General features: G+C 38.4%; 1 protein-coding gene across 2 annotated transcripts in view; it reads left to right on the top strand.

Annotated features, from left to right (window-relative positions):
- The window catches only part of cntn5 (contactin 5), a 111,342-nt gene that overhangs the window by 45,441 nt on the left and 45,294 nt on the right, over positions 1-20,607 (top strand). For both annotated transcript variants that reach the window (XM_029447059.1, XM_029447058.1), the window contains exons 3-6: positions 245-451; positions 6,522-6,645; positions 6,756-6,931; positions 19,057-19,152. In XM_029447059.1, the coding sequence (XP_029302919.1) occupies positions 245-451; positions 6,522-6,645; positions 6,756-6,931; positions 19,057-19,152 (603 nt within the window). The remainder of the gene's footprint in view (positions 1-244; positions 452-6,521; positions 6,646-6,755; positions 6,932-19,056; positions 19,153-20,607) is intronic.

Below are 20,607 nucleotides of genomic sequence, written 5' to 3'. Positions count from 1 at the left end.
GACCAATTTTACTCAAAGTCATGACTTTAGTCAAGTGAGGTTTATTTACAGTAACATGGCAAATCACACATTTCTCAAGGGGCTTTACATTCTGTATAGAAAACAACACCCTCTGTCCTGATACCTTCGATTTAGATGAGGACAATGGAAATGGGATCCCTCTCCCAGGACGACCAATAATAAAACCACAGTATATTGGATGTAACTCTTCACTGTGTTTCCCATTTTTGTTTTTCTCCTCCAGACTTTGCAAGAGCTGTTGCAGCACGGCCAATATCATATGCAGCAGTATTACGAATGAAACCAGACAGCTCGTCAGTGCTCAACTCGCGCAGCAGACCTGGACAACACCACAGTGGTGGGCTGGGGACTCCTGACTGGCCTGCTTTCTACAGTCATCCCCTGTCAGCCCTGAGTCTGCTCAGCTCTCAGGAGGACTACAGAAGTGAAGGTACAATTAATGGTGTGGTCAAACCTCCTGTTTGTTTGCTCTTGTCTGAAGCAAAATGGAAAAAAGTTTTGCTTTTTGATTTGTTAAAGATCACATTTACACTTACAAACACACTGTGCATTAAAGTCAAATAACTCACTAATAGTAAAAATGTTAAACTTCCTGCATATATTTAATCTGAATCTTAAACCACGGATAATAAACACTGCTGTACTCTTTGGCATAATCTGCCCACTGTGGTGTTCATTACTTAAGAAAGCTGGAAGAGGAAGCTGAAAATGATTATCTGTACAGAGTGGTTTGTCTTTCCTTTATTTTGTTAGGAGTTATTGCTCACGCAAAATCTCGGCATCTGCCTCCTTCTGCCAAGAGTTCATTTTTGTGTAATTTCCTGTTATTACTCCCGGAATTACATTTTCAGAGACCTGAACTTTCAGTTTCGGAGATGTCGCTTGAGTCCAGATGACATCTATCTCACCTGCCAAAATGAACCAAACTAAAAGAGTGGACACTCCAAAGTTGGGGAAGAAATATACACTCCAAACATGATTGGTGTTATGGCACTCTGCTATCTCTGCTCTCTGCTCTCTACTCTCTGCCAACAGTATGCCATTTCTGGTCTCACTTCATGTGTGCAGGCTTCCTGTCTGTCTAGATTTGCTCTGGAAATGAATCTCATCTATCCATCATCACTGTGCATGGTCTGCAGTGCGCCAGGGTCGTGCCCTTTGTGAAATTGAGGTGGGATCATGGCAATATCCAGCTCTCTCTGTGTTCCTGTCAGTACACACACTATAGATATGATGAATATCTTTGTCAAAAGGGAAGATTTAATGTCCCAGCATGGAAACACCCTGTCATAAATCTACCTGGGTCAGTTGCTTACATCCTGACTTAATAATTCTAGAGGATATATCGACATGTTGATGCTTTAATATAGGATTAATCACATCGTGGTTATTGCATCTGTAGTGCTTCATTAATGTAAATCTGAAGTGGCTGCTGATTTGGCAGAAAGCATTGGGAGTAATGAGTTAGTCAAATTAAAAACAGGCTAAATATAGGAATAACCTTTTTCTTTTTTCTTTTTGCTCTTTTCCTGTTTCATTCTTTTCATTTATTTCTGCCGTTCGCCCAATCTCTCTGGGTTTTTTTACAGTTTCTGACAGCATTATCACTATGTAGCTAATGCCTTACGTCTCTATAACCAAGGTGAGAGTAATGTCAGGTCATAGTCAGTGGTGACAAGAGCATTATACCATAGCACTGGATTGATGTTCAGTGGATGAAATGGATGCCAACAAGTACAGAGGAGATTGCTTTTTTGGCTCTGTGACTGACAGATGGCTGTGGCACTTGAAGTTAAGTGATGCGTTTGTATTTTATACACACACACACAGACACACAGACCATATGTCCTTAAGCACTGAAAGATGTCTCTTTCATCCAACTCTTTAATGTTTTCAAATGGTCACAGATGTATTGTAGGTGGATACAGCTACAGTAATTAAGCAATAATTAAAGTACTAGGTGTCCTAAAAAACAGAAAATTACAGTTTATTATTACATTATTTATTTACATGTTGAGACACTTTCTTTGATGTCAATCTGAACCATGGTTAGTTTCATCTGACGCAGAAGCCATAGCCTTTTTGTTGTTGTCTCTCTGCAATATACTACAAGGTAAGTTATTTACCTGATCAGGTTCATTTATAAAACAGAAACACAGTGCAGGCAGGAAAGACGATGACGTTTATGCAACAATTTGAGGTAAAAGTGCCAACTTTCATCTTTAATTTGAGGGTGTTTGCATTCAAATCAGATGGACATTGTGTGAATTGTTGCCCTCGTTTACACTTCACCCCTCGATTTCAGGGTAAAGAAGTCAATTGGAAAATGTAACATAAAGTGGAACTAGAAGTCATCATATTTAATGACATACAATTATTTGCAGTTTATGATTGCCTGTAGTCTATGACCCACAGACATCATCAGACACTTGGTCTCTTCATTAGTGAGTCTCTGCTGCGCCTCGATATACCTTTTTACTTGTTCCTCATTGAAACTGAAACCCTATTGTTTCATTGGAAATAGAAATGATTTCATCATACATCCCGGCCCATCCCCCTCCACATGCTAAACGGGGTCAGGTAAAGCATGCTGGTATTGTTGAATGCCGTATGGATAGACAAAGCTGTGTGAAGAAATGTAGAAAACCTGTGCTCCTCTACAAGCACTGAATTGCTTTGCTTCATATGCACAGCGAGGTTTACAACCTAATATCGCTTCATTTTCCTCCACAGATTATTAGGGTATTAGTCCAAAAGCTCTTTATTTCCCCAGAGAGCAGTACATTGCTGTCAAAAGATTGGTGAGATATACATACCCTGAGAACAAAGCCATGATTCTGTTTTGTCATCAGATCATTCCTAAATAGTGAGATGTACTCAATACTGATGATGATATACATTCCAACTATAATGTCACTCAAACCTAAATGCTGAATATAATGGTGTCTCTTTAAACCAAAAGTATGCATATCTATGCCGTCAGATCTTCGGCTGCTGCATTGTTCCATCACAAACAAAATTGAGACCATCCACATCATCATGTCTGTTTACCGGGCTTATGTTCTTCATAAATTAATTCACTCACAGAGAAACAATTCTTCTGGGAAACAAAAGATTCAGAGTCTGAAATTCAGAGCTGCAATATACCTAGGAATAGGAAACCTTCTACAATAAGTGCATCACTTCTGTGTTAACAGAAAACTAGATCAAAGAGTAAAAGCACTCTAAAGGAGCAGAAGAGAATTCTAACAGGGACTGTCAAGCAGAAAATACTAGAACAGCAAGCATATCAATATGTGGGCGCGTTTGTGCCGAGGAGAGTTCAAATCTTACATGAGAACCGCTTTATATCACCAACAGGAGCACTTTAGATCAGGAAACATCATGGCTTAGGTGCGCTCACACTGTAGGTATTGAAAAACATTTCAAAATGTGACATTATATGAGCGTGCTTTCAAAGGATTCCCTGCTGCAAAAACATAAATAATATCCAAATGCTACTTTTTACAGTAGTGTTATTGCAACATAATGTAACACACTGCATAATAGCAACTTACATATTGTGTTGAGAGGCAATTCTTTTTTATCCTTGCATATTTTATTTTTATTGTATTAAATCTAAAGCTATTTATTTGGTCATTGAAGCATGCCTTGGACCTACTTGTTAATCTCAACTGGGCTACAGTGAAATCTACTGTACTGTTGATTTTGTTTGTTCTTTTGTCCTAACGATATTATAAAAATTCTTTGAATTATATATTTATAATCGTGATGGTCTAGTCAGTGGTACAGCTTCCAAATACAACACCAGATGGCTGTGAGTTTAATACCAGGGCTGCCACCATTGTGCCCCTGAGCAAGGTACTTAACCCTGAGTTGCTCCAGGGGGACTGTCCCTGTAATTAGTTCACTGTAAGTTGCTCTGGATAAGAGCATCTGCTAAATGACATGTAATATAATGTAATATTTACATTTATTTATTTATTTTTGTCTTATTTTGCCTTTGTTTGATAGTAAAGATAGCTAGACATGAAAGGGGGAGAGGGGAAGACATGCAGAAAATGGCTGCAGGTCAGATTTGAAGCCGGGCCGTTGCGATAAGGACTCAGCCTTAGTACATATATATTTACATTTCTGACAATGCTGTTTTAATACATATCATGATGTTGTCCATGATGTATGTAGATCTCTCTCTCTCGCCATTCATCTGCGTTTTTATATGATTCACCTTCATCAAAACTCTGCCATCAAAGACTATTTTATGAAGGTGCTCTGATTCCAATGGACACATACCGCTACACTGTTCATGGCTATGGTTATTACCAACTCCTGATAATGTGTCGCACTCTATTTTCATCTGTGCCCAAAGTGCATCGTACCCTTCCAGCCACAAAAAAAACCACAACAGTGTTTCAGCGCTCCCTTTGCACACGACATATGGTGCAGTTGATGGCGGATTGCACCTTGTGACATAAATGACAGATAAACAGTGTTCTGAATGTCAGAGTTCTACACTTGTGTAATGCCTGCACTATGCTATGATATACACGCTATGAGTAATACAATATTTTTTTCCCAAAGATAAGAGCTATTTTCAGTAGTTTCACAGAATGTACCAATGTCTGAGTCCCAAATGGAGGCTATTTTACCACAGGCTTGTTTATTTCTTGTAATTTTGCTTGTAGAGCTTGTTATAAAAATAGAGGCCTGCCACAGACTATTAGGAGGATAGTAAACAATGTGGAGTACTGGCAAAAAAAGCAAAGATTGGGTTGTTGTGACATTTCCTCACTGGCAAATAAAAAAAAGTGCCAATTTTCAGTGGTAGGGTGGTGAAATTTTTCTTTGAGAAGAGATGACAAATAGTATGTTGGTACACATGTACTAACGTGATCTTACTAATGTGATCACTCTCATGGTTGTATACCATTGTTTGAACATATGTGCTTTAATGGCAAATGTGAATTTGGGCCATAGTGGGAAACAATCCACAGAGACGGCAAACCCAAACCTGGCAAAGAAATATGACTGCAGAGCTCGGACACAGAGTATTAAGCCTCATGTTAACATCATTGTTGGCTCATTGCTTGGCACCTCAAGGCAAACAACAGTGAGCCCAAAAGATGTGAAGGATATTGAATTATAGCTTTAAGCTTAAACATAAAGGTGTGGCATTTCTAAACGTAAATCATGTCCAACCAGCAGGAACGGACTTGGACTGAAAAACACAACCAATACTTTTTGTAGGTTTTGTTCCTTTCTTGTGCAAGAAAAATGCTCTAATTTGTTCATTTTAAGCACCAACTTCTCAATAATCGTGACCATTCATGCATAACAATGAGTTCAACATTTCGGAAGCTTGCTGTAGCATGTAAACCTCGTCCCGGCCCATCCAGGCTGTGATTGGTCAGTTCACGAAAAGTGACATTGACGAGCGCATGGACTTCATACAATCTTGAAAGTTGTATACAAATGTTTCAACAAAAGGCACCTGATTAAACTAAATAGCCAGCTACCCAAACCTTCAACCAATCTTATCCCTCTTGTCTTCTGTCTTACCGCTTCAGCTGCAAAACCAGTTGAACTGGGCTCACTGGGCTCACTAGGCCATGGTCTCTGCTCTCTTTATTCTCTCACCTCTCTGCTGCCAGTGCCTTCACACTCACGAGGCTTTGGGGATTTACTGGCAGCGACGCCAAACGAATAATTTGTTTTTACAAAACATTTGGATGCATCAGCCTCAAAGGACTTGCTCCACTCCAATATTTCTCCAAATATCACAGAAAAGAGATGGGAAAGGGGCGGGGTTAGAATAGACAACAGCAATTGACTGGGAGAGAGAGGCTTACAGATGTCCGTCCGTCCGTCCGTCCCATTCTCGCAAACACCTGATCTCAAGACAGCATTGAGGGATTTCCTTCAAATTTGTCAAAAACGTTAACTTGGATTCAAGGATGAAATAATTTGGTGGTCAAAATGTAAAGTTCACTTTGACCTCACAAAACACGTTTTCATTCATTAAGAATTAATTTGCTATAACATTTTTAAAGAAGTTGTTATTTCTCCTTTGGAAGTACAACAGCCTTTAGTAGCTCAGCTGGTAAGCTGTACTATAATAAGGAAAACAAACAAACAAACAAAGAAGTACAATTCCTCTCATTGAAAACAAATTTAGACTGGCTTTGGATAACTAGAACAGTTTCCTAATGTTGAACAACCAGATCAGTCATACAGCATATCACAATAGTGTCATCATCACCTGTCAAACATGTTGTCGGCTGCACAATTTGAAGCTACTTACTGATACAGTCTATTTTGTTGTTTGTAATTATATCTCACCATGGAGCTGTATATCTTCCTCTTCTCTTGTTTCAGATAATAGAGGTTGGTAGGAAATACACACTTGCACTAACCAAACTGTAATTGGATGTTAAAATGAGTGGCGCTTATGTTGTGATAAGTGCAATCATCCCTGTCTTTATCTCTTGTTTTCCTCATAGAAAGTGAAGAGTTCGGGCCTGTTTTTATCCATGAGCCAGGCGATGTTATTTTTCCTTTGGATTCTGATGAAAAGAAAGTGATGATGCACTGTGAAGCACGAGGGAATCCACCACCCACTTACAGGTGTGACATATATTTGTCTGTCTCCTAATTGCATGTCTTCTTTCACAGCTTATTAGCATAGCATTACTCACAAATATATTACAATCTCCTGCTCTTCTTATGTTTTTCAGTTGGTATATCAATGGGACAGAAGTGGATGCCGAGGCAGACTATCGCTACAGCTTAATTGATGGAAACTTAATTATTACCAATGCAAGCGAGATCTTGGACTATGGGAAGTACCAGTGTAAAGCAGAGAACAGCTTCGGGACCGTCCTAGGTCGAGATGCCCTTTTGCAGTTTGCATGTGAGTAGACATTTTAATTATTAATTCAAACTATTGTACAATTCTATATACACAATCTCTTATTATACATTTGAAATCCAGTATGATTCATTACGGTAGCATGTAGCACTGGATGTCTGTGTTGGAAAAATATACATTTTAGTGTCAGGGGGGTGAATAACTTGGCTCTTATGTGAAGCAAATAATTAGCTGCGAGCTCTTTGTCTCTCAAAGTTCAAATAAACCTGTTTGGTTCCGGGGGTAAATAAACTCTACGCTGTCTACAGTAATGTTTTAGTTCCCACCGGCTCCATCTGATACTGGTGAGTTGCACTGCTAACAGGGTATGTGCCCTCAAATGCCATGTCTCAATGGTAAATGAGAGTAAAAAGCACATTTCTTCCCCCAGTAATCCTCTGGCCTAACTCCAAAACATCATCACAGGCTCAGGCAGCACACACAGAGAGACCAGGGTTACTGTGCTCAGAGGAAAATGCGTTGTTGGTTTTCTCCACAGTTTCCTCTGGAGCAATGACCATATTTGCCGTGTTGGCATGTCTACAGGGAGCATACCGTTCTCACTCTCTGAAATGTTGTAGAACAGTTAGAGTCTCATGTGTTGTTATGGGGACTTTCAGTCGTTACAGGAATTACTTAGGAAACAAATGACTAGATTAGCCTGAAACTATGTAACAGAAAAAAAAGGAATGGACTTCTGCTTTATAAAAGCACTTTTTTTCTTCAGGCCAACAGAACCAAAGTAGTTTTTGCTCTTTTGTTTGCTTTCCTTCACAAAGTTTGAAAGTTGCGTGATCAGAAGAAGACCTAAATTAAATACAAGCAAGTCTGTGTTGGCACTTGGCAGATGGTAAAGCTCGGACACACGCTTCAAAAAAGTGAAGCTGAGGGACAGAAGCTGCACCTCAACATGTAAACGTATTTGTTCTCTCAACCTTCTCCGCTCCAGTCTCAAAAACACGAGCATAGCCTTTTATTTTTCTGAAAACTTGAACTTGCTCGAACATGAGCAATGTCACATGTAGGCACTCATTTGTTAGTCTGAACCTCCAGCTGTGACATGGGCAGCTATTTCTAGTTTTGCATAATTACTGTGCATTAGCTTGACACTATATTATCCGTCATATTCATAGTGCCAGAATGCAATATTATAGGGTGGTATTTTGCCAACGTTTTATGTTTATGTTTTGCAATGCACTTTCATTATTGTTCATTTAATTTGCTGAAGTTTGCATTGCTCCCTGCACTCCTCTATCTGTAAGACTAAGATGACTGCAGTATTCACAGCCGAGTATTTCACATTTTTGTGTTGTTTATTTATCACGCCCCCGGTGTGTAAAGGCCTTTCGTCTAGCACATTAAGATTCACCACCTGTAATGGCTGCATGGTCCTTGCTCCAAAGAAATCTGATTATATTAAAGTAAACCAAAACCATCTCTTCAAATCCTAATCAGTTCTTTTACACTATTTACTCCAAATAGATAGTTGCATCTAGTGAACATGGTCTGTATAGATAATTGTAATACTTCAATATCTGTTTGTCTTTAAGCATATGAAGGCTTAAGCACCGGGTATGTTTTGGGTTCATTGTTGGTTGATTGGAGGGTTTCTCAGCTCAGACGATGGCCACTTGTTTGTCGCACATCAGCTTCACCCAAGCCACCTTTCCACAAAATTGGATTTTCTAGTTCTAATAACAGACAGGCCAGTCAATATCCTGTTGTTGGGGGTGTGACAGGGAGTAATGTGGAAAGATGCCGCACCGACAGGCTGTGCCAGGTTCAAGGTATTACAGAAGAAATAGCTTATAATCGGCTATAAAATGATGTCATTAATATTCCGCTCTGTTGCCAAATCACATCACATCCTTGCAGTGCGGCACAGTAGCAAATCTTCTGTGACCTGGAGTTTTAGAGCCGCAGCCCTAAAATACACTCACTGAATAAACATGTGTGGATATCTCAGTTGTACTACTGCGTCAGCAACAAATCCAACATCTCACCAATTGTTGTGTCGAGATACGAAGAACCACACACTGACTGATTCTTTGTGTAAAGGTGGAAAATATCATCATTTCCAACAGATTGCAGGTCAAATCTGCTGGTTTATGTCACTGATTGAAAACAATGCAAATTCTCATGTTCTGCAATGATGTCATAAGAAAATAAATTGGAACATTTATTTCACATTTTCTTCATTAAGAAAAATATAATCATGAATAATCATATCTGTCCCTAAGTAAGCTTACGCTCAATGGTTGTTGCTGCCTCCTGAACTTCACTAAGCTGTACTCTGTGCTGAAACCTGTGCAGTCATTTTATCATATGAACAAATTCATTTTTCCTGTAATTGGCTACATTTTGGTGACATTTCCTTCAGCTTCATGCAGTACAAATATTCAACAGCATAAATGTGTAATAGCCTTATACTGAGTCTACATTTCTTTAAAATGTGACCCTTCAAAAGGCTGGCCACAGAAACAAAGAGAGGTGCTCTGCAGCACACATTTGAATGCAGAAGCCTCCTTCTCTCTTTCAGCATAGCAAATGGTGGACATTTATTACCCAGCGTGGAGCTCAACTTTTTCCTTCCTTTTCATGTTGGCACTGCACATTTTCGTGGAATGGCACAGTCGTCGACTGCTTTATCTAGTTCAGATACATATCAGCAATTATTTTTTCTCATAAAGTGTTGCAAAGAAGTAATGATACTTTTATGTTGTAAGACTTGAAATAGAAAGATCAACTTATTTGACTTATGTTCAATGTACGTTGAGACATCACATACAGTCAGCAGGCTCCTTGTAACTCTGTTTTTCGTTGGGGAACATAATACTCCCAATTAATATTAAAATGCTAATGCATAGAGATCTGCAACTTGCAAGATTTCCGGATGGATTTGAGCATCAAATACTATACTATATACGTTTACAGCTGAACCTTAATATGTTTAATATTATAGTTTAACTGACCTGAAGGGTTAGGTACTGTAAGGAGCACATGAAACACTGAGTTAGTTGTGATTTGTTAAGCAGTTGCTGTCTATTTAGTTGTTTTGATTAAGTTTTGAATATAATACCTCTGTATTAGTGAAGAGGTTTTAAGATTTTGTCCCTGCGCTTTTTGTCAAACCAAGTCTTGGTTGGTGTTAATATTATCAATGTTTTATAAGATACTTTTGAGTTTTCATGTTAAAATGTTTGGCTTCGGTAGATCTGATCTGAAGAACAAAATGTTAGTTTAGTCCGGGTAGGCGTAAATAAACTTTCCTTTTTAAAGTCACTTCCCTGTCGCAGCACTCTACTGTACTCCTGAGGGATGAAAAGTCAAGCTGTCGAACTGAACAAAGCCTTGTTTCATGCAAGCAAGCAGGCGAAGTTCATTTATATACAGTAGCTCCTATCACAGACACCAATCACAAAGTGCTTCACAGTCAAATAAATAATATCAAATAGATAAATAAATAAAACGAAGATACAACACCAGATAACATATACAAGGGGAACATACATGAGGCACACGTTAAAATACCACATGATACCTAAATGCCTGTCTGAACAGATGGGTTTTTAGCTGCTTTTCCACAGAGTCCAAAGACCTCAAGCTTATTAGGAGACTAGTCCAAAGCTTAGGGGCTGCTGATTGGAAAGCACCATCTTCCAGAGTCTTAAAACTTGTCCGAGGCACACTTAGAAAACCCTGGGTAAAATACCTAATAGCTCGGCTCGTGATGTGGGAGTGCAGAAGGTCCACGATAAAATGTAGAGCCTGGACATGTAGGGCTCTTTAACTGAGCACCACATTTTTAAAATTAATTCTAAAATCACTGGAAGTCAGTGCAGAGAGGTTAAAATAGGATTAATATGTGAACATCTGTTGGATCGTGTTAAGCAGTGAAGGTGTGTTTTTTTGGTGGACCCATGAGCAGAACATTCACAAAGATGCAGGTGAAGTTTAACCATAGACTGTATACAAGCAGCAACATAGCCATTTGCAATTGCTTTGTAATCTATGTTTAGCGTTTTGGCCGTCGCCATCTTGTTTTTTTGCAACCAGAAGTGACATCAAATGCTGAACAAGACATTTTTAGGCGACCAAAATGGAAAAAACACGAAGAGCGACTTGTCAATTACAAGGTAGCCACGCCCTAAAGCATACCCTGCTTTATCGTCTATGAAGAATCATGTCAATGAACATCATGCTGTAGTGAAGAAGACTTGAAATATACTCGTCAGGAAAATGTTTAATGAGCCAACAAATCAAGTGAGAAATTGGGTTATTTTCTCATTGACTTCTTTAATATCGGTCTTCTTTTTGCAACCAGAGGAGTCGCCCGCTTCTGGACATTACAGAGGATGCAAGTTTAAGGCACTTCCGCATTGTCTTGACTTTTTACAACTTGAGGTTGTCGCTTGAGTTTAACAGGTTTAATGTAATTGCACTGTAGATGGCAACGGGTTAAAGTGAAGGTATGAATGGAAATGGCTGCAGGAACAGGTGGTAATGAGGGACTGGAACGACAACCTGGCGAAGAATTGGTTGATAAGCTGATTGTAGCCAGGTGAGCTGGTAGCTAGAGTCCATGTGAGCAGCAAGACAGGAATAAGGTACACACATACACAGGGAAACACAAGGGAGGGACTGTGACATGCAGGGCAGCGGTAGAGACGACCAGCCCAAGTGCACGAGGAAAGGGTCGGTCAAGGCTCTCTATATTCTACCCATTGGTTGTGTACTTTGCTTCAAAGATGTTTTCGTAGGATGATTTTTTCTCTTTGTTTGGAGATTCTGAGCTGGTGAACTCACACTTGGGCTGTTTTTCTAGGCGTGACTTTGAAGGCAGCAGGCAGAAAGGAGGCCTCTGATCTTTCTCCCCAAGGAGTTCTCTCTCTCTGCAGACGAGGTTTAGGTATCGAGCCACTCTGAGCAGTACAGTTGTAATGAAATTAATGGGATGCTTTGACTTTTGTGATACCAACACACACAGACAGACACACACACCCTCGGAAATGTTCTACAAATCTGGAATGATCAGTAATCATTGATTGAATTCATACTGATCTTGAAATAACTCATTTGCATTAGGCTCATGTGCTTGTTGCAAATTACATCTCTGCATGTCTGGATTTTAAACATTTATGCAGACACAGGTTGGCTTTAATAACCAGGTTTTCACATGATTATAAAGTCATTAATATTGACTGACTTACATAACTGTCGTTTGCAAAGGGAAATGGTAGGTCAAAAAACCCTCATCTCCTGGTTCCATAATTACATAGAATGACTGACGCATCACATGTACATGTTAAGTGATAAGTGATGTTGTCCTTCTACATTGTGCTTCCCACTTGACAATCGAACAGCACTGTAGGTTTGTATTTGTTTTTGTTATGCTGGCTGTTATTGCTCATGCTAACCATGACTTATTTATTCCAAACAACCAGTGTAACTGCTGCCTGCAATGTAAAATGTTTTTCTTTTTGCTTGTGCCTGGAGATGTTTTCCAGGAAAGACTCTCACTTAATACTGGGTGTTTTCAGCATAAGTGTAATGCATCTCTTAAACTGAAAATGCTGTACCGTAGGTTGAATTGTTATCATGCTATAGGAGTCGGCTATATAGAATAGTAAAATGGAAATGCATAAAGATAAACATTACATTCAGTATGTATTAAAGTTGGCAAGCCTTCTAAAAACACTCATATTTCCACAATATGGCTGAATAATTAAATGGGAAGGAATATCTACAGAAACAGAAAGTACAACAGCCGAGTTGAAGGTCAGTAATTACTGTTGGATTTATCTTCTGTAAAAACAATAGTCCCTAGAAAGTTGGTGTATCAGTCTTAGTGTTATTTATTCACTTATTCATTTCAGTCCTTACACCAATCAACAGGTGAAAATGCTACAGCACAGAGAACATGGATCTGCACATTATTTGAACCATTTTTATTTGGATTTCCATTAACAGAGGATGATAATCACAGTGTACACAATAAAGACAAAGTGGCATGACCAAAACATGACCAAGATATTCTCCATGATAGAGACAGAGAACACATAATGAACACCACATAACAGACAACAATACAATTTAAATTATAATGTTAAAATAAATCCTTGTGTACTATTTGATCTACAAATTAAAATAAGGAAAAGGAGGTAGAAGGTAGCTACTATGAAAAAATAAAAGACCGGGTAGTGACAGCTGTTGGTGAATCAATAGTGAATATGGCAACAATCAGTGGCTCTCCATCCCAATACTCTGGTGGCAGGTTGTTAGCACAAATAAATCTGCACTAGTCACACATAACAAACGGGCCAAGATGATGGGATTGAGTATCACTAGGAAGCAGTCCAAACGGCAAGTCAGGGTCCAATGTGGAAGCACATTACAATATGGACAGCAGCCCTCAGTTTGATTGGAGGTACCTAACATTACATTGACTGTCCAAACTGAGGGAAATCAATTTAAGATAAAAGGTTCAATCAATCATAGTTCATGTTAAACCATGCAGGAGCCAAGAGAGGGTATCTACACTCATCTGCATTACAGGACTTTTAGTTGTGTGCGTTGTTGTCTGTTCAGCGTTGGATATGGCTCGTCTTAAGCACAGGAAGTGGTCGGCATGGCAGATTGATTTCTCGTGTGGAATGAATGTTTGCAGATCCAGGTTGTATGACAGGCTACTCTCCTGGTAGATTCTACTGAAGAAGTGCTGTGAACCACATGAAATATTTACTCGTACTCTATTCATTTTTTTTTTTAAATGGTTCAAATGAACCTTTTGTTTTGTACACATTCCCTTACTATATTTCACCTTCTCTTTTAACTGTTTTTTTTTTTTAAAGTTACATGACCAGAACAGAGAAAGGTTCAAAGACCGCCCTGATGTTTGGAAAAATAAAGAAATACACTTTGACAGGAAATTGATTGTGTGCTACATTTTAGGATGAAGGCCACGAACTATGAACATTATTAAAAATGCCAGAAATGTTGGAAAAAAATGCAGATTTCACAAGTCGCTCGAAGGCATAATTATCCAACAGTTGCAGGGTAGTGGTAAACACTGCCTCTCAAAGTGATGAAATGAAAGTGGTGGAGACACAGAGACCCGCCCTGGGTCAGCAGCCTGTCACTTTATTTCCACACTTTGGCATTGCTTCAACTAGAAATGAAGGAGGCAGTATCGGGGTTTACAAGGCTGCAGTTCTGGGATTTCAGATTAATTGTGCTTTGTTCTACTCCCACAGAAAAATAACTTTGTGAAAACAAAAACTGCCACATTAGAACATTCAAAGGGCTTTCAGGAAAGTCATTGTGTTAAGGAAACGTGCTATCATGTTACGGATTATTTAATCAAATGACTCATCTTTTATGAATTTAATATTTGTTCAACATTTGTCAATTCTGCAGTATGAATTTAATGATCAAAATTGATTCTTCCAAACAGCATGACAGCTTTAGGAATTATTACAATTTATTTAATAATATACATTTTAATTAGGAAAACATCTGAACATATTTAGTCAGCAATAATCTCTTCTTACACTAAGACACAAATTCAAATAAGGACTGTTAAGGACATGACCATGTTAGCAACTTTAAGGGTTTCCTAGTCGTCTAGTTCTGGCACAGGCTTCCCTGGGAACATTCATTTTGGAACATTGTGATGTTATACAGCCAATGCATTTAGTGTAAATGCAGAAGAAGGTAGTGTGCCATGTACAAGTGTGAAGCTTTGGCACGGTGGATTGGCATGGAAACCGTTTGCCAGAAAGCCACAATTACTTTTTATAGGCATGATGATGATCAGTAGGAGTTGCTAGTGCAGTGACAAGGGCGAGAAGCCGTAAACACAACCATCTGTGTGGGAACACATGATCAATCCCAAGGGACCACCGCACGGAATCAGACCGAGGACTAAAGCTTTATCCTGGTGCCTTAAACTCAAAATGTGTCAACGTGTCAATGCTCTTTTCCATTTCCATGGATGATATGAAAGATAAAGGACTGTTTTTTAAGAACAGTTTTACAAACCACAAAGAGAAAGGAAAAATATTTGAAATATATAAAATATAAACTGACAAATATGAAATAAATTTGTAATTATAAAATAAAAAAACTGTTTGTCTGTTTATTATGTACATAGTACTGTAAATCTAAACCTAAAAAAAAGAACACATCTCAGAACTTGCTTACCAACTCAAAATCCGACTATGTCATCTACTACCAGACTAAATAATTAGAACTCAGCACGCACTGTGTCTGGTTATCTTATATATCAGTGCACAGCCAGGACCGGCTTTGACTCCTGTCACAGACTCCCTGCAGCTGAAAGTGGCTCTTCTGAATGTCAGATCACTGGCTACCAAATCTTTTTTGATTAATGATCTGATAGTTCAAAATAACTTACACTGTATGTTTCTAGTTGAGACCTGGTTAAACGACATTACTGGTGTGGCAACACTGACTGAGACATGACCAATGTCTGACTGATGCTAAACTACTCAAAGACCAAAACAGAGACAGTGGTCAAAAAAAGAATACTAGATGACACAGCAGAGGATACATTGCAGGATGAATTCTCTAACATCATGAGATCATTTGAGCCATGCTCAGACTGCTCCTTAAACCTCATGGTTGAAAATCTAAACAACACCTTGTCATCTACCCTGGATATTGTTGCTCCATTAAAGGTCAAAAAGAAATCCACTGACAGAATCTCCCCATGGTTAAACAACAGCAATGTGACTCAGACTAAGAGGACTTGTAGAGCAGCTGAACGAAGGTGGAGGAAAACTAAGCTCACAGTTAACTATGATATCTACAAAGAATCCATGGCTGCCTATGGTAAAGCAATGCAGCTGGCAAGAAAGGATTACTTTTCTAAGATTATCACAGAGAATGTTGGAAATTCTAGAATATACTATTAATAGACTATTCTCGACTATTAACCAACTACTGAACACTGCCCCCACCCCTCCACAGTCCTCTGCATCAAAGTGTGAAGAACTCGCATTATTCCTCAATAATAAAATAACTTCAATCAGAGCCAGCATCACGTATGATGCAGACACAGAGAACATCTGCAACATTGTGATGTAACCATGGGAACATTTTCCTGCATCACATTAACAGAGCTTCATAAAACTGTGATGAAATGTAACTCCTCCACCTCTTGTGTTGACCCGATACCTACAGCATTCTTTAAGTGGATATTCGACAGCATTTCAAGTCACGTACTACATGTTATAAACATGTCTCTTCTAACGGGCATCTTCCCAGACGTCTTCAAAACAGCCGTTATAAAACCCTTGCTAAAGAAACCTAACCTAGACAGTAATATGCTGACCAACTATAGGCCAATATCTAACCTTCCATTCATCAGCAAAATACTAGAAAAAATAGTCTTAGTCCAAATAAACTCCTTTCTTAAAGAAAACAACATCCTGGAGGAATTTCAATCAGGCTTCAGAGCATGCCACAGTACCGAAAATGCTCTGACTAAAATAATTAGTGACCTCAGACTAAACTCTGATACAAACAAGGTCTCAATTCTTATCCTGCTAGACCGCAGCATTTTACACGATCGACCATGACATCCTAATTAATTGTTTAGAAAAACTGTTTTTTCTGACTGTGTATTAAACTTGTTCAGAACATATATCAAAGGGAGAAAGTATGATGCCCACTTTGGAGTTCCACAAGGGAGCTGCCTCGGTTCATTACTGTTCTGGACATGTTACCACTAGGGGACATCATTAGAGAACACAATGTGTGCTTCCATAGCTACGCGGATGACACACAACTGTACATCTCTGCTGAACCAAATGATACTACAGCTATTAACTCCATCACCACCTGTCTGTCAGCAATAAATAAATGGATGAGCAATAATTTCTTAAAATTAAATGAGAACAAAAGTGAAATCTTACTAGTCCTGTAACAAAACAGAGAGATGATGCTGAATAACATGGGGAAACTTACTCCTTTGATTAAACCTGATGTTACAAGTCTTGGTGTTATCATAGACTCAGATCTAAGCTTTAAATCCAAGGTGACAAAAACATCATTCTTCCACCTTAGAAATATAGCTCAAATTAGACAATTTATAAATCAAAAGGATGCTGAAAAACTAATCCATGCTTTTATCTCAAGCCGACTCGATTCCTGTAATGCACTCTTTACCGGCCTTCCAAAAAAAACAACAGAGAGACTTCAGCTCATCCAAACGCTGCAGCGAGGCTGCTGACTAGAACCAAGAGGAGAGACCACATCAGTCCAGCGTTAGCTGCTCTACACTGGCTTCCAGTAACTTTTAGAATTGATTTTAAGGTCCTCCTTCTTGTATACAAAGCCCTAAACGGAACCGCACCAAGTTACACTGCCAACTCTCTAATCAACTATGTGCCCCCAAGAACATTACGATCATTCACTGCTGGTTTATTAAATGTTCCCAGAAACATCCAAAAGAAAATTGGGGATGCATGCTTTATCAATTATGCACCAAAGCTATGGAACACTTTACCTGCAGACATTAGGGAGGCAAGCTCGCTCAATATCTTCAAAAGTAAGCTAAAAACATATCTCTTTACTTTAGCCTTTTAATAGTGATATTTTATATCTCTTTACTTTAGACTTTTAATGGTGATATTTTATATCTCTTTACTTTAGCCTTTTAATGGTGATATTTTATATCTCTTTACTTTAGCCTTTTAATGGTGATATTTTATATATTTTTATCTTAGCCTTTTAATGGTGCCACTTGATTAAATGATTTCATACATGTTTAAGCTTGGTTTTCCTGAAGGAGGATCATTTAGTGTTGAGGAAGTAAGAAAGTTAAAAGTAAGGTTGAGAGAGCAAGAGGAAAAAGTCATGTCAAAGAGAAAGATTAAATCTGAAGCGTTGAAAACAATGGAAGAACATAAAGACAGTTTATGTTATGGGAGAAGGAAGCAGAGAACAGTGATAGGAAGAAAGTATATGGATTATTTGCAAATACAAATATAGATGAAAGTACAGACAAAGGGATTATGAAAATGTCAAAGAATGTGTAAAGGTTGCTATTTTATCTGCTATTTTAATTCAGCTATTTTTATACAATTTTAATTATTTTATATTATATTATTTTAATTCTGCAATTTTATCTGCTATTTTATCTGCTATTTTATCTGCTATTTTATACTATTTTGATTTGGCTATTTTTATAATGGTACTTATCATTTACATCTACACTGTGATTATTGTACTGTAAATGCTCTTATTCTGTCCTTGTACTAATTGTTATGTTTTTGCTGTGAAGCACTTTGGGCTGCAATTCTTGTATGAAAGGTGCTATACAAATAAAGCTTATTATATTATTATATTACTACTACTTCTATGTTTAGGGATGGGAGTTGATGAGAATGTACCGATCGATCAGATTCTTTATCGATTCCCTTATTGATCTTGATTAAGTTATGTGTGGAAAAGAGTTGTAAAGAGCTGCAGCCTCAGTCTGACTCTCATCATTTAAATTGGATGAATCAGTTTTTAGTTAATTTAGGTTTTCTTAGTCAAGGAAACAAACGGCACTAAAGTTATTTTAATAAAGAGGTTTTTACCTTCGGGGTTGAGGGGATGCAGTACTTTCCCATAGAGTTTAAACAACACAACATTCCTGCACGGTTGGGGCAAACTGTGTGGAGAAATGTTTCAGCATTTCCCATTTTGGATGAAATTGGCATTTTGCAAATATTAAAGTTAGCGCTGTTGGCATTACATTACAGGTAATTTAGCAGCCGCTCTAATCCAGAGCGACTAATAGTGAACTAACTACAGGGACCGTCTCCCTGGAGCAGCTCAGGGTTAAGTACCTTGCTCAGGGGCACAATGGTGGTTGCCCTGGTATTGAAGTCACAGCCATCTGGTGTTGTATTTGAAGCCGTACCACTAGACCACTAGGCCATCACCACTTTGTCATCTACTCTTGTCAAATGCAGCCACACATGACGCAGCGTGCGTATGGCGTTCTGTCATTAAGCACTAAGAATCAGTTCTGATTTCCATCCCTGACTATGTAACATAACTGAGATATATTTTACTCTATTGCTGAGAAAGATTGTGTTTTTGTGCTGTTGCAGATCTCGGTGCTTTCATTAGGAAGACCAGAGGTGGAGTCTCTGTGCGTGAAGGCCAAGGCGTGGTACTCATGTGCACCCCTCCTCCGCATTCAGCAGGTAAGAGGTTAGACCTTCAGTCTCAGCCAGGAAATAATATATATGTTCTTCTCTTCACTGCTTTTGGGATTATCAATAAACTCAACGTTATTCATCACAATTTCTCTGACAACAAGTAATGTTGATATTACTGTGCCAAGGTGAATGATTTCATTTACTTATTTTTCGCATTGTATTTTGATGGTTTAGCTTTTGTTCCCATCCATCCAGGCTGTTCAAATGAGTGTGATAAGTTATGGCGAAACAGAGCAGAGCACAGATTCTCAGAGATCACATTTACTGGATCATTAGAAATGAAAAGAAATGTTACACAGCCAATTATTTCACATATAGGCAGAGCATAGTGCACCGCTCTTTAATGGCACATCTTGAATATCCCTCTCTGCAGTTGTCCTCTAATGTACGCTCTTATGTGAGCCATGAATCATCCAGGCTTTCTGTTTGCATCAGCTCTGTCGTACCGCTGCACTGCACACATCGGACTGTTTGCCAAGTGCTGTTCAGTTCCAGTTTCTAGATGCTGTTTTGAGCAAAAAAAAAAAAAATGAAAGCAGAGTGTCAGTGACCGAATAGCTGAGATAAATAATGATTGATGATGATTAATGATTGACAGATTACAGTGTAGTGTGGATGATTCTCATCCTTAAAGTTCTCCATCAATCACACCACAGGTGTTTCTTTTGCTCCAGGCAGTTATAATTTGTCATTGCATTTACAGGTCACACCACAGGACATGCTTCTTTTTTTTCAACATGTAATGGTTTAAGTGTGAGTGACATAAAATTAGATTTGAACACTGGAGATGATGTTATGGAGTGAGATCAGTATAATGGAAATAATGATTTTCTGTCATCTAAGGTTTGTTGCAGTCTTGCTGCTGTAATCTGTAAAGTTGACCCCGGGTCAGTGACGTACTGTAAGACCCTCATGTTACATTGCTCGTATTAAGTTGACTGACTGGATCAATACAGAATATGTTCTATAAATAATCACTCAACAGCAATACTTTAATCCTAGCCTTCTTGTTTTTATTGTCTGAATGAAGCCACTAAATTATTTGTGACAAAGGTTGTCAAATCAGCATTTATGAACCATAGACAGTAAACAAATAAGAAACAACCTAAAAGATCTACAAAGTGACACTTTGCCACTTAAAGCCCAGATTAACTGAAGTACATTGAATATTAACTGCCATGTAATTGCATTGTGACTTTTAAGAAATTGCCATGAAAGGTTTTGAAAGGTTTCTTATTACCTTCCACTCTGTTTGTGGGATTCAAATGTTTTTCATTTAAAGTGTAACCACAGTGGAATACAAAGTACTTGATAAGGCAATCTTGGATAATATTGTAAGAAAACATGTATTCATATTTTACAAGATTAAATGGTCCCTCAAATTAAAACCATAGAAATGTGTAATATTTAGTTTTGGCTTTATTCATCTACAAACAGGGG

The sequence above is a fragment of the Cottoperca gobio genome, chromosome 13, assembly GCF_900634415.1.
Source record: "Cottoperca gobio chromosome 13, fCotGob3.1, whole genome shotgun sequence".
Lineage (NCBI taxonomy): Eukaryota > Metazoa > Chordata > Actinopteri > Perciformes > Bovichtidae > Cottoperca > Cottoperca gobio.
This window is presented reverse-complemented; position numbering and strand designations above follow the sequence as displayed.